At 45.0% G+C, this 15,021-nt stretch overlaps 2 protein-coding genes across 5 annotated transcripts in view; one reads left to right on the top strand and one right to left on the bottom strand.

Moving 5' to 3' along the window:
• Window positions 1-3,283: 3,283 nt before the first annotated feature.
• HSPB2 (heat shock protein family B (small) member 2) overlaps window positions 3,284-15,021 on the bottom strand; it is a 33,725-nt gene continuing 21,987 nt past the window's right edge. For 2 of the 4 annotated variants that reach the window (XM_023208218.3, XM_023208219.1), the window contains exons 3-5: window positions 6,593-6,690; window positions 4,449-4,609; window positions 3,284-3,936 (exon numbers count right to left, since the gene is read on the bottom strand). In XM_023208218.3, coding sequence (XP_023063986.1) covers window positions 3,482-3,936; window positions 4,449-4,609; window positions 6,593-6,690 — 714 coding nt within the window. In that variant the 3' untranslated portion in view covers window positions 3,284-3,481. The remainder of the gene's footprint in view (window positions 3,937-4,448; window positions 4,610-6,592; window positions 6,691-15,021) is intronic. The other 2 variants (XM_023208220.3, XM_023208221.1) reach the window with 1 other exon arrangement.
• On the top strand, window positions 5,643-7,186 carry CRYAB (crystallin alpha B). Its single transcript, XM_023208222.3, is given in 3 exon segments — window positions 5,643-5,843; window positions 6,915-7,055; window positions 7,058-7,186. Coding segments are annotated over 3 exon segments (471 nt in total).

Raw genomic sequence — 15,021 nt, 5'->3', positions numbered from 1 at the left:
ACCATTAACTGTATCCTTTTCATCCTATTACCCACTCCTTCTCCTCCCAGTTCAAAAGCCATTAATGATTTCCTATCACCTACAGGATACAGTTCATACTGCTTAGCCTGGCACTCAAAGCCCCCCATAATCTGATTCCTTTTTAGCCACCCCTTCTGTAATGTTTTAAAAAGCACCTAAGCAGCTGGGTTTACACAGTGGCTTGGCTCATGCCTGTAATCCCACTGCTTTGGGAGACTGAGGCAAGAGGATCACTTGAGCCCAAGAGTTCAATCAGCCTGGGCAATATAGCAACAACCCATCATCTCTACAAAGTATAAAAACTGAAAAATTAGCCAGGTGTGGTGATGTGTGCTTGTAGTCCCAGCTACTCAGAAGGCGAGGTGGGAGGATTGAACAAGAGAGGTTGAGGGTGCAGTGAGCTGTGATCACGCCACTGAACTCCAGCCTGGGCAACAGAGTGAAACTGTCTCTATAAAAAAGAAGAAGGAGAAGAAGGAGGAGAAGGAGGAGAAGGAGGAGAAGGAGGAGAAGGAGGAGAAGGAGGAGAAGGAGGAGAAGGAGGAGAAGGAGAAGGAGAAGGAGAAGGAGAAGAAATCACCTAAGGGAACTCCAAAGAAATCCATAGAGCAATAGACCATTGTGGTAGCCAGAAAACCTGATATGCCTAAAGCAGCATTAATAGAAGCCTGAAGTGATAAACAAGGATATTGATTATTCCACTGAAGTCTGTTCCAGTCAATCCATGACTGGAATAACAATTTTAGGCCTAGATGTTGAAATTCAAGTTACGTTATCAAAAGGCAGTATGTTCAAAATAAAGTTAATGGGTAATATGTGATGTGGAAAGTGCTATATGATATGGTTGAAAGAACAAGGCACGGCCAGGTGTGGTGGTTCACGCCTGTAACCCCAACATGTTGGGAGGCCGAGGTGGGCAGATTGCTTGAGGCCAGAAGTTCAAGACTAGCCTGGGCAACATGGCGAAACCCAGTCTCTACAAAACAATACAAAAAATTAGCCCGGTGTTGTGGTGAGAGGATTGCTTGAGCCAGGGAGGAGGAGGTTGCAGTGAGGGGAGATGACACCACTGCACTTTCAGCCTGGGTGACAGAGACCATGCCTCAAAAAAAAAAAAAAAAAAAAAAGCCCTAGGCATGTTTAGCTGGGAAAGGGAAGCCTCAGGAAGACAGGATGGTTATCTTTAAATATCAGAAGGATTTTCAAGTGAAAAAACCATTGCATTTGTTTTTCAGAGAAGTTACTGAAATGCAGATTTTGATTCAACAAAATCAAAGGAATTTATAACGGTTAAGTCAGTTAAGACCAAAAAGAAAATGGAGGGCCAGGTACAGTGGCTCATACCTGTAATCCCAGCACTGTGGCAGGCCAAGGCTAGAGGACTGCTTGAGTCCAGGAGTTCAAGACCAGCCTGGACAACAAAGCGAGATCTCGTCTCTGGAAAAAGTAAAAAATTAGCCAGGCGTGGTGGCACACATCTATAGTCCCAGCTACTCAGGAGGCTGAGGCAGGAGGATTGCTTGAGCAAGGGAGGTTGAGGCTGCAGTGAGCCATGATCATGCCACTGCACTCTAGCCTGAGCAACAGAATGAGACCCTGTCTAAAAAAGAAAAGAAAGAACATGGAACAGGCTACCGTGGGAAGTTCTAAGTTGTCTGTCATTCAGAATGTCCCAGAATAAGTTGATTAATAACCTTAAAAGAATTTGAATGGAGCGGGGATTTGGACTAAATCAGAAGTTTTCAAATTTTTTATAGCTGAGAAACCCCATTACTTAAATAAAGCTCAGTTACAAAACATATCAATGTGAAGTTATTCCGGTTGAAGTCTAAGTGGAATCCTTTTCTTATTATTTTTCTTCTCAACTAGATTCCAGAAAGTTGACAATAAAAGCTAATAGTTTTTATATTTACAATATATATCCCCCATGGTGTACTACATGAGGTTTGATAAATATTTATTGAATGAATGAATGAACAATTAAATATATCAAATGTTATTTCTCTGGGGCATGCTTTCATTTTCAATAGACAGCAATCTTTCAACCAGAAGTTGAATTCCTCAAGTGAGTTCTGTTATCCTGGAGGTCCACAGATCCCTAAGACGGATGTATGAATGGGTCTGAAGAGTTGTGGGAACCAATTGAAATTGTATTGCCAAATTTGGGAGCATAAGTATTTTTCTGGTAAGAGCAGCTATAGCTTTTGTCAGATTTTCAGAAGGGTCTATAACTCCCAAAAGTTAAGAAACAACCACTTAATTTAATACAATTTAATGTTTTTGAGGCAGGGTCTCACTGTGTCACCCAGGCTGGAGTGCAGTGGTGCAATCTCAGCGCACTGCAGCTTCAACCTCCCTAGCTCATCCTCCCACTTCAGCCTCCCAAGTAGCTGGGACTACAGGCATGCACCACCATGGCTGGCTAATTTTTATTTTTTTGTAAAGACAAAGGTTTCGCTCTGTTGCCCAGACTGGTCTCTTACTCTTGGGCTCAAGTGATCCTTCTGCCTCGGCCTCCCAAAGTACTGGGATTACAGATGTGAGCTGCTGCACCCAGCCAAGAAACAACTACTTTAATGGAAGAATTGTAGGTATCTACCACAGCCTAATAAAATAAGTATTTGGAGGCAGGAAGGTCGTTTTGGACACCTCCCCCAAATCACATAGCTGGACGTTCTCTTGACTGTAGAGAATAACTGAGGGGACAGACCCTCAGGCTTTCCTGAATACACCATACCCCCAGAGGACGGGAAGGTAATGGGGCTCCGTGATAATTGGAGAGGCTTTGTGTCTATGCCCCTGTGTATGCATACTCAGGCTCTCAAAATCAGTGACCATTTCAGTGGATGGACCTTAGTACATGAAAACAAAGTATTTACTCCAGGGCTTTAGGCAACTCTCATCAGCCAAAAACCATTTTCCCAGCCCCTACCCAAAAAAGGCCAGACAGTCTGGAGACCCTTGTTTTTGTGTCTCTAATCACCAGCTCAGACAGTGCCCTCTGGGCTGTTTGGATGGCATATCCCTTTTCCCTCCCAGGATCACTCTCTCTTTTGTTGCACTGTGAGAAAATTATGGCTAGGAATTTGATCTGGAGCCAGAGTCAGCTTCCGGGTTTGATCTCAGTATCCAAGTGCGAGCTCAGGGTCCTATGACGTTGGGCACATCAAACTGAGGAACTTTTTGTCTAGCTGGCTATGACCTCCTCCCTCCCTCCCCATCCCAGATTCCCGGCCACAGAATAGGGAGCAGCACAAACAAGGCCCTGAGATTTGGGTTTATTCGGCTCCACCCAAAACTAAACCAAGGCTATGACACGTCCCATGGGACCAAACCATACATTGTGGACCATGCACCTTTCCTTTCCCCCAAGGATGCTGCTACCTCTGGAGTGGTGGGCAGCTGCCCATATCACCATGGGAGGTAGAGAGGGATTTGCTGGGTGCTGGGTCTGTGGCAATCAGGGCTCAACTATGGCTGCCTCCTCCTCTTCCTCTGGATCAGGAGGCGCAGGGAGCAGGGAGATGTAGACCTCATTGACCTCTGTGTCCAAATGTCGGCCACCCCGAGGCGCTTCCAGGTTTAAGATGCCATCATGGGAGAGAGCAGCTCGGACCCGCCAGGGGTCGACATCAGCAGGCAGAACATAGGTGCGGCAGAACTCTCGGGACACGAAGCCGTGGCGGTCCAGGCGCTGGGGGTGCCGGGCAGACACCTCCAGCAGGTTATCCACAGTCCTCACAGTCACCTCGTCTGGGGTAAAGTGGCTCACATCCAGAAATGCCTGGAACTTGCCCTCACTGAGCCTAAGCTCGGAGGCCCCTGCCCTGCTGCCCTCCCCAGCTGGGGCGGCCCGAGGCCGGACATAGTAGCCATGGTAGAGTGTGGGGGTCAGGATCTCTTCTGGCAGGAGGCCTAAGGGGCAGAGAGAAGGCAAGAGGCAGGATGAGGGAGGATGAGGCTGGCACAGGGGCGAAATGGGAAATCTGGAGAAGAGGGATTGGGAAGAGCAAGAGGGGAGTCAGGAGGAGTAGGGAACGGGAGGGAGGCCACACAGTAGCTAGGAGGAGAAGGCAGCTGGGAAGAGGGGAAAGAGAACGGAGAACGGAAAGGAAAGTGAGGAGGAGGAGAAGCGGGGGAAGAAGGAGGCACCAAATGGCCTGGGTAGATAGACGGGGGACAAGGAGGCACACCCAGGCGAGCAAAGGCCAGGTATCAGCACTGCAGGCACCAAGTGTGTCTTGAGGTCAGCAGGAACGGGAAAGAGCTCTGCTTGGAGGGGATGAGGGGGAGTCTGGGGTGGGGGGTGGCTGGTCCCAGGAGATCAGTTAAGCCCAGAGTGGGGTGGAGGCCAGTAACGTTGGGAGGTCAGCCCAGAATTTCAGGGGGTGGGGGTGGGAGGCAAGGGGGTGGCGTCTGTGCCATACCTTCTCCGAAGCGCTGCTCACCCAGGCGGCTCGGGTTGGCAAATTCGTACTCAGCGGTGGCTGGGTGGGCATGTGGCACTGAGCGGCCCGACATGGCTGCAGATGCAGTGGGAGCCCTGGTCCGAGGTGCAGCCCCAACAGGCGCAGCGCGACCCCTCCAGCTGCCCGGAGAGCCAGGGCTCGATAGGAGGTGGGGGCGGGGTCGACACCACCCAAAATAGTGCCGAGCCTCTGGGGGGGGAGGGGCGGGGAGTGGGGGCCCTGAGTGAGAGCAACGAGGGTGTGACCAGCGCCGCCCGGACCCCTAGTCCCCTCCCCCGCACACTCTTCAGCTGTTGCAGGGGGCCTGAGAGGACAGCTGAGGGTCCTGGTTGGGAACGAGCTGGGAAGGGGGAGCTGGTGGTGCCTGGGGCATGAAGAGGCCTCGCTGAGACCCTCACAAACGGTTTGCACGTTTCCACACCTCATTTTCTCCTCCTTGGTGGCCGGCACTGTGCACCCAATTCCTAAAGCACTCCTGGATTTAATGTTCTGAGAGCCACATAGGATGAAAGATGCAAGAAATCTTTCTGCTCTTTTTTCAGGGAGTGGGGTCTTTCTGCCCAGATGTCGGAGTCCTCTCCTAAACCCAGGTCAACCCAGGGCAGGAGGCAGATGGCTGGTACTGACATGTTGACCATCACTGCTCTCTTCCAAGGACTCACAAAGAGTTAATGTCCCTGGGGCCCAGCCTAGGAAGATTCCAGTCCCTGCCCAGGCCCAAGATAGTTGCTGGCCTGATTCCCCTGGCATTCAGGACTGGGGAGGAGGAGGAGGAGGAGGGGCACACTCCACCGCCTGCCCCCCCACCCGCCCGCGTGCCTGCTTGGGATTCCTGTACCAGCTTCAGAGAACTGGGGTGGGGGTGGGTGCCATTGGGTGTGTACAGAAAGCTAGAAACAAGACCATGACAAGTCACTGGCTGGCTCAGATGTGTTTGTGTTTCTCTTTTCTTAGCTCAGTGAGTACTGGGTATGTGTCACACTGCCAAATCCCCGATCACAAGTCTCCATGAACCGGCGGTGAGCTAGGATAATAAAACCCCTGACATCACCATTCCAGAAGCTTCACAAGACTGCATATATAAGGGGCTGGCTGTAGCTGCAGCTGAAGGAGCTGACCAGCCAGCTGACCCCCCACACTCACCTAGCCACCATGGACATCGCCATCCACCACCCCTGGATCCGCCGCCCCTTCTTTCCTTTCCACTCCCCCAGCCGCCTCTTTGACCAGTTCTTCGGAGAGCACCTGTTGGAGTCTGATCTTTTCCCGACGTCTACTTCCCTGAGCCCCTTCTACCTTCGGCCACCCTCCTTCCTGCGGGCACCCAGCTGGTTTGACACTGGACTCTCAGAGGTGAGTCTCCCCACTGCTAGGATGGGAGAGTCCTTATTGGAACCTCCTGTAAACTTCTCCATCCATTTTCCTCTCCTTTCCTGCCTAAACCATTTTAGGCACATGTGTATCCAAATGTGAAGAAAAATGAGGAGGTTGCTGGTGCCTCCCTCCCCCGTCACCTGTTTCTACTTGATGGTCCTCTGTATCCCATTTATTATATTTTTTCATGCACTGTCAAGTTCATCCTCCGTCCCCTAACTTCTCTGCAGGGTAGCCCTTTCTGGTTTGGTTCATAACAATCTGCAGGGAAAGAGCTGCCTTCAAACTCCTTTGCTCATCTCTTCTAACACCATGGACTCTTGACCAATTTTACCATCTCAGGTGTCAGAGCCAGGAGAGAGCCCTGCCTCATCCTGAGCTGTTCACCCTCATGGGTATTTTCTGCCTTTTTATTCCCTCTTCTGTGACTTTCTGGGTTTCTTAGGGCTGTGACAGGGCATTGGCCTGGGTCCATCCAAGCCTTATGAGGAAACTATAGGGACCCCGACTTGTCCTAAGAGGGTGACAGAACAGGGTGAACATATAAGGTTGACAGAAGCTGTCACAGATAACACTCTGGTTTAAAAATATTCGAGTGTGAGTAAACAGGAGCTGAGTGGGCAAGGGCTTTGGAAGGACAAGCAGGACCAGCAGAACATTCCAGATTGGGTGGGTGGAAAACTGGCAAAGAGACCTGAGCCAGAAGAAGAGGCCTTTGTCTCACATACAAACCACAAAGCCAGGCATTGGAGCCAGAGAGGCAGCAGATGCCAGGCCTGCACCCATCCTTGCGACTGGTCCCCTGGGTGATCTGTCTTCTCTGTCCCTGTAAATAAAGTTTGGGTCTGATCACCATGAGCCTTAGGTATCACTGTGGTGGCTCCCTGAAGCAGAGAGCCATGTTTATTTAAAAAGGGGATATTTTAAAGCAGAAAAGAGAAGGATGAATTACCTGGACAGAAAGCAACTCCACAGAATAAGACAGCACCAGTATAATCAGTACTTTTGCTATCTTTCTCCTGTCCCATTCCCTTACCTTGCTATTTCTAGATGCGCCTGGAGAAGGACAGGTTCTCTGTCAACCTGGATGTGAAGCACTTCTCCCCAGAGGAACTCAAAGTTAAGGTGTTGGGAGATGTGATTGAGGTGCATGGCAAACATGAAGAGCGCCAGGTATGTAGCTTGGTTTTTGTTTTTGTTTTCTGCTCATTCATTCAGTGTATACTGTAATAGTCTAGATAGTGCTATCAGCTTTGGAGGCTGGCTACATTCCAGTCCCAAGCTATAACAGTCTAGATCAGGGGTTACAAATCAATGTCTAGAAGACTAAGTTAGGGATAGACCTATTGCTGTTGTTACTGTTGTTACAGCCAGAGATGTGGTCTTTGTTTGATTGGATCGCCTTAGATGGGATGATGGGACGTTGATGCCCCATGTAAGCCAGAGGTTCTGAATCTTGGCCACATTAGAATCACCAGGGGAACTTTCAAAAAACCTAATGCTCAGGCATACTCCAGACCAATTAAATCAGAATTTTTAGGGGTGGGACCCAGGCATCAACATTTTTTAAGGTAATTCTAATCTACAGTCAAGGTTGAGGACCACTGATTTAGGTATAGGGCTGTCAGACACCTAGTTGCTTTGCATAATTACATTAACTACAGGTACCCTAAAGGCACTTGAGTTGGGAATTCTCTTTTAGCTGTGCAAGAATCCATGTCTCTTCTTTAGTCCATCTTAATGCTGAACTACTTGGTTTGTCTAAATTTCAGAGCTGTGCTCAGTCTTTAATCCCCTATAGCCCATGCGGAAATCAGCTAATGAGAGCCTGTTTGGCTACATGCTTGAGAGTCAGCAGGCATACGGGTTAAGGTCATCTGCTCTTTGGGGGAATTCTGACGAATGGAACAGCTTCTCATGACTTTGTAAGAGGGCTTTAAAATTCCTTCTCACCAATTAACGATAGCTCAGTGATAGCTCAGGACCTGTGCGTCAACCAGTACAGTTTATCCTTAGTAATGTCCTCAGGCTGTTTCAATTTTGCTCATATGATTTAGGTTTGGGTCATAGTCTCCTTGGATGGAGTCATTTCCCTCCCCCCCCCCCCCCCCCCCCCCCCCCCCCCAGCAGCAGTCCTATTGTTCTGGAACCTTCTGGGACATTCCTGAAGAGTCAGGACAATTTCAGGGCTTCCTCAGGGACACAGATTCTAAATGAGATTCCAAATTCTGTAGGCCCAGTCGACATTATCTAAACCTTTGGGAAATACCGCTAAATATATCTATGCCTCAGGGTTTGAAAAATAAGTGTTGCACTGTTTCAGACTTCTCAGATTCTCACTGGTAGGAGTGACTACCTAGGTAACTTCATCTTAGCCGCAACCCTGAAACAAAGCACTGTTTATTTTTCCTATGTTGTCATGGCATTTGGTCTCACCTAAGGGGAAATCAGGATGCCTGAGTTCTGGGCAGGTGATAGTAGTTCATATGCTTATCTCTCTGCCTCTTTCCTCATTCTTTTGGGTTAGGATGAACACGGTTTCATCTCCAGGGAGTTCCACAGGAAATACCGGGTCCCAGCTGATGTGGACCCTCTCACCATTACTTCATCCCTGTCGTCTGATGGGGTCCTCACTGTGAATGGACCAAGGAAACAGGTCTCTGGCCCTGAGCGCACCATTCCCATCACCCGTGAAGAGAAGCCTGCTGTCACCGCAGCCCCCAAGAAATAGATGCCCTTTCTTGAATTGCATTTTTTAAAACAAGAAAGTTTCCCCGCCAGTGAATGAAAGTCTTGTGACTAGTGCTGAAGCTTAATGCTAAGGGCAGGCCCAGATTATCAAGCTAATAAAATATCATTCAGCAACAGATAACTGTCTTGTGTTTGAATATTCCACACACTTTCAAATAAATGTACGGATACCACAGATCTATTTATGATTGCATTATGATTTAGAGGGCTCCAAGGATTTTAGAGTCAGAATGACTGGCTCCACCATTTACTAATGGTATAAATTTAGGCAAGTTGCTTAACCTTTCTGGTCTTCAGGTTTTCCATTTATAACATGGGTTACTGAGTTGTACAGAGCTATTATAGGAAGTAAATTAAGGAGAAGACGCAGGAAAAGCCCCTGGCAGAGTTCAAGGAATATTAGTTACTCTGTCTCTGCCCTCTTTGATTTTAGCCCTCAGTTTAAAGGACTGGAACACATCTGAATGAACTCTGGATAATGCTACATAAAAGGCCTTACTGCATCTCTAAAATTAATTACATCACCAGGGAAGACATGGTGACCCTAATATTGTTTGACATTTTCCTATTGATAAGCATTGCCTTAAGCTGATTTACAAGGGCAATAAGCAGGACTTGGGTGATTATCACCTAACAAGCTCTGAGGTATAGGCTAAATCAGTGGCCCCCAACCTTTTTGGCAGCAGGGACTGGTTTTGTGGAAGACAATTATTCCCGTGGCCCCGGGGGAGCAGGGGATGGTTTCGGGATGATTCAAGCATTACATTCTCATAAGGAGTACACAAGCTAGATCTCTCACATGTGCGGTTCACAATAGGATTCATGCTCATATGAGAATGTAATGCCACCACTGATCTGACAGGAGGAGAAGCTCAGCTTCACTCACCTCCTGCTGTGCAGCCTATTTCCTAATAGGCCACAGGCCAGTACCAGTCCATGGCCTAGGGGTTGGGGACCCCTGGTCTAAATTATCAAGCAAACACCTACTAACCTAAGGCCAGGAAATATCCAATTCAATGACCTACTACATAACAGTTAAGTTTTAGAATTACAATTAATAACCAATCAATAAGTGGTTCTATTATTTAGCTTAAAGACATACCACTGTACAAAAAATCCCCCCCAAAAGAAAAAACAACCCTCCATTTCATTTCTGTGGGTCTGGACAAAACTTCTGATTCACTTGATAAACAGGACTGCTGTAGGTGATCTGGTATGAATGTTTATTGACAACTCTTATTTTTTCTTTAGCAGCATCCAGCTAATTTCTGATTTCTTGCAAAATCAGAAATCAGTCTGGGGACTGACCAGGGTTTTGAAATATTCTACGTGAAACAATTGCCTAAAATTTTTTTATGACATAGAGGGGAACAACACACACTGGGGCCTATCGGAGGATGGAAGGTGAGAGAAGGGTGAGAATCAGGAAAAATACCTAATGGATACTAGGCTTAATACCTGGGTTATGAAATAATCTTTATAACAAACCCCCATGACACACATTTACCTATGTAACAAAATAAAGGAAAAAAAAGATCACAATGAGCCACTGCGCATCTATTAGAATGACTAAAATGAAAAATTGACTATACCAAGTAAAACAAAAAATATAAATAAATGGAAACTTAACAATAAAAAAAAATTTAATGATGCAGGGGTATGGAGCTAGGACAATATAAATTGCAAATCTATACAGGTTCAAAAATGCTTTCTCTTAAAAAACAACTTCCTAATAGTCTGAAATACTGTGATCTAGTCAGAAGTTTACAGCCAATTTTTGTGGCTGTGTAGCAGACACTGTTGGCTGCCTAACCAACAGCTATTTACCACCTTCAGCCTTGCCAACATTACCCCAGATTGGTTTAGGTATACACCATATTCTTCCTAGCCATGTGCTTCAGAGAACTGAACTCAAGCTCCAGCCAAAGGAGGTCTATCTTGATTAGTCCAAATCAAGCAGGGAAATCCTCTTCTTGATTTTCAAGATTATTCTTGAAAGGCCTATGACTCAATTATGGCAAATGAGGCAGGAGGGAAGTCTGTTGGAGATGCTTCTAGAAAAAGTTTCTAAACTAAGAAAAGTTTCTAAACTAGAAAAAGTTTCTAAACTAAGTTAGAAACTTTCAAAAAGATTCAGAGAGAAAGAGAGAGAGTTTTTTTTTTTTCCTTGCTCTGGATGTTGGAGTATGAGAATGTGATGCCTGGATTACTGTAGCCGTTTTGAAAACGTGAAAAGGGCATCCATGATATGCTGAGCACAAAGACAATAATCTCAGGTCCTTAATGGGTCAATGAACTGCTGAATTAGCCAACTCCAGAGTTTCCCTACTTCAGGCTGTCTGATTATGTCTTGTTTTTGTTAATAATCTGTTTTGACGTGGGTTTTCTGTTACTGGTAGGCAAAAACATCTGATATTATCAAGGCTGAATTAGATAGTGTAACATAACTGAATGCCTGGAAGCCATGTGTCAATTTTAATCATTTTAGTGAATTACCAGTATATTTCCCAAGCAAAGATGGACTTGGTTTTAAATAAATCACAACTTTGACTATTATATAATGATATTTGTTTCAAAAATGTGCAGGGTCACTTTTTTTGTTTATTGTTACCATAAGTGCCTAAGTTAGACTGGTTCTTTATCGTTATTCTTTTCTAGATCACACCCTTTGCTGTGGCTATTCACAGCTATGATACTAGTATAGGACTATTCTAGTACAGTATATTTGAGAGTTTTTTTTTTTTTGGCTTTATAGCTAACTCATCCATGATTCTACTTCATTCCCTATATCTGAATTATGCCAGAAGTTTACTGAGACAATTCTAATTAGCATTTGTTTCGTCTTTTAATATTAGCTAACATTTATTGAGCACTATATTAGTCCATTCTTACATTGCTATAAAGAACTAGCTGAGACTGGGTAATTTATAAAGAAAAGAGGTTTAATCATTTCACAGTTCCACAGGAAGCGTGGCTGGGGGGGCCTCAGGAAACTTACAATCATGGTAGGAAGGCAAAGGGGAAGCAGGCACATCTTACATGGCTGGAGCAGGAGGAAGAGAGAGCGAAGGGGGAAATGCTACACACTTTTAAACAACCAGGTCTCATGATAACTCACTGTCATGAGAACAGCTATGAAGTCCACTCCCACGATCCAGTCACCTCCCACCAGGCCCCTCTGCCAACATTGAGAACTACAATTTGTCATGAGACTTAGGTGGGGACACAGAGCCAAGCCATATCAAGCATTTACTACGTGGTAGACACTGTGCTAAGTGCTTTAACCTTTTTAAAGCACTCATTTTTTAAAGACTAATTCTGGGGAACATGTGTATAATACATATATGTTATTTCAGTAAGATGTAATACTTAGAAAATGAGATGGTTATCTTTGCCTAATGCTTTTGGAATGAACATATTTTTGTGCTTTGAAAAATTCTATGCTACTTTTTCCTTCACATTTTTATTTTGAAGATTACACTGGGTTCGATTGTTCTGAAGATTTATAACCACTGTTCATTCAGTAATTATTTGAGTGCCTTCTATGTGCCAGCTACAAAAATAAGACATGTTTTCTGCCCTTAAGGAATTAAGAATTGAGTGGAAGAGTAGGCAAATAAAAAGATAATTCCAATACACTTTTTAAAGAGCCTAATATGTCCATTCAAAATGTCTGCTCTGGGGACCCTGAAGGGAAATACCTATTCTGGACACAGAAGGAATCCTGGAGACAGTTACCCTGGATGAATTTTGTCTGGTTGGTTGGTTTTTGTGTTGTTGTTATTGTTGTTTGCAGTGGCATGATGTATTAGTCTGTTTTTATGCTGCCGATAAAGACATACCTGAAGCTGGGTAATTTGTAAGCAAAAAGAGATTCAATGGACTCACAGTTCCACATGTTTGGGTAGGCCTCACAATCATGGTGGAGGGCAAAAGGCACATCTTACATGGTGGCAGACAAGAGAGAAATGAGAACCAAGCGAAAGGGGTTTCCCCTTATAAAACCATCAAATCTTGTGAGACTTATTCATTACCACAAGAACAGTATGGGGGAAACCACCCCCATGATTTAATTATCTCCCACCAGGTCCCTCCCACAACACGTGGGAATTATGGGAGCTACAATTCAAGATGAGATTTGAGTGGGGACACAGCCAAACAATATCACATGATTACAGCTCATGGCAGCTTCAACCTCCTGGGCTCAAGACACCTTCTTGCCTCAACTTCCCTCGTAGCTGGGACTACATACCTGAGCCACCATGCTGGGATTATTTTTTTTTTTTTAGAGACAAGGTCTCACTATGTTGCCCAGGCTGTTTCTGAACTCCTGGGCTCAAAGGAGCCTCCTGCCTTGGCCTCCCAAAGGGCTGGATTTATAGGCATGAGCCACCACGTCTGACCTCCTAACTGATTTAATTTAATTTGTTAATTAAAATTTTTTTTGAGACAAAGTCTGACTTTGCCACCCAGGCTGGAGTGCAGTGACATGATCACAACTCACCGCAGCCTTGGTCTTCCAGGCTTAAGTGCTTCTCCAACCTCAGCCTTCTGAGTAGCTGGGACTACAGGTGCGTACCACCACACCCAGCTAATTTTTATATTTTTTGTACAGATGGGGTTTTGCCATGTTGCCCAGACTGGTCTTGAACTCCTGAGCTCAAGTGATATCCCCGCCTTGGCCTCCCAAAGTGCTGAGATTACAGGTATGAACCACCACACTTGGCCTGCTGACCGAATTTTTTAAATGGCTTCTTTGAGACATCATTCACGTAATATACAATTCAACCTAACTACAATTTGACGGCTTTAGAATATCACAAAGTTGTACATCCATCACAATCAATTTTAGAACATTTCCTTAGCGCAAGAAGATACCTTACACTCCTTAGCCATTACCCTCCCATGCTTGCCCCTCTGCCCTAGGCAACCACTTATCTATTTTCCTTCTTTATTGATTTGCCTATTCTGGACATTTCCTATAAATAGAATCATACAATATGTGGCCCTTTTTGACTAGCTTATTTTTCTTAGCAGAATCAAGAGGCATCCAAGTCGTTGCATGTACCTGTACTTTACTCTTTTTGTTGCCAAATACTATTTCATTGCAGAAGCATACCACATTTTATTTATTCATTCATCAGTTGATGGACATTTGAGTTTCCACTATTATGAATATTGCTGCTATGAACATGTATGCACAGGTTTTTATTTTATTTATTTACTACTCATTTATGTATTTATTTATTTTTTGAGATACAGTCTTGCTCTGTCACCCAGACTCAAGTGCAGTGGCGCGATCTCAGCTCACTGCAACCTCTGCCTCCCGGCTTCAAGCGATTCTCTTGCCTCAGCCTCCTGAGTAGCTGGGATTACAGGCATGCGACACCATGCCCAGCTAACTTTTGTATTTTTAGTAGACACTGCATTTCACCATGTTGGTCAGGGTGGTCTCAAACTCCTGACCTCAGATGATCAGCCTGCCTTGTCCTTCCCAAGTATTGGGATTACAGGCATGGGCCACTGCGCCCAGTCCTGGTTTTTATTTTTAAATACCTGTTTCCAGTTATTTTAGGTATATGCCTAGGAGTAGAATTGCTGGGTCACATAATAATTCTATGTTTAACATTTTGAGGAATGTCAACTATTTTCCACAGTGGCTGCACCATTTTACATTCCCAGTAGCAGTGTATAAATACTCTAATTTTCCATATTCTCACCAACACTTGTTATTATCTTTTTTATCTTAGCCATCCTTGTGGGTGTCTGACTGAATTCATAATGGTATATAGTACTTAGCAAGATACAGAAAGAAGGAAAATAGACCTAGGAAGAAAGAACAGCATGAAGTGCCTGGGTATTTAGGTTTGGTTGGAGCACTGGATGTATCACAAAGAGTGTGAGAAATGAGGAAAGAGGGTTGAAAAGTGGCTCTGCTAAGGAGTTTGGAATGCATTTTGAAGATCATAGAAGCCAATAAAGGAATTTAGCCAAGAGAGTGGCATGATCAACTTTGCATATTAAACTCACTCTAGGAGAAACATAGCAATTGTTAAGTAGGAAGCAAAATGGGGAACAGAGACATCAACCAAAAAGGTGTTGCAGCAGACTAGGTGACAAATAATGGAACACTGGAATATGACAAAGGCAATAAAGATGTGGAAAAAGAGGACGTATCAAGAGATAATATGGAAACAGAATTTATAGGGCTTGTATCTATTTGGATAAGGAGGATGAGAAAGGGGACACCAAAATAATTCTCTGGTTTCTGGTTTTGACAATTGTGTGAACTTATTATACAATATATAACTTTTAAAATAAGAATGGTTAAAAAGAGCTACGAAATTCACCAAGATCCAGAACATACCAGGGGAAAATGTTTTTGAGATGAAAGATTATGAATGCA

The sequence above is a fragment of the Piliocolobus tephrosceles genome, chromosome 13 (genome assembly GCF_002776525.5).
Source record: "Piliocolobus tephrosceles isolate RC106 chromosome 13, ASM277652v3, whole genome shotgun sequence".
Lineage (NCBI taxonomy): Eukaryota > Metazoa > Chordata > Mammalia > Primates > Cercopithecidae > Piliocolobus > Piliocolobus tephrosceles.
The sequence above is the reverse complement of the archived record's forward strand: the minus strand, read 5'-3'. Positions and strand labels throughout refer to the sequence as shown.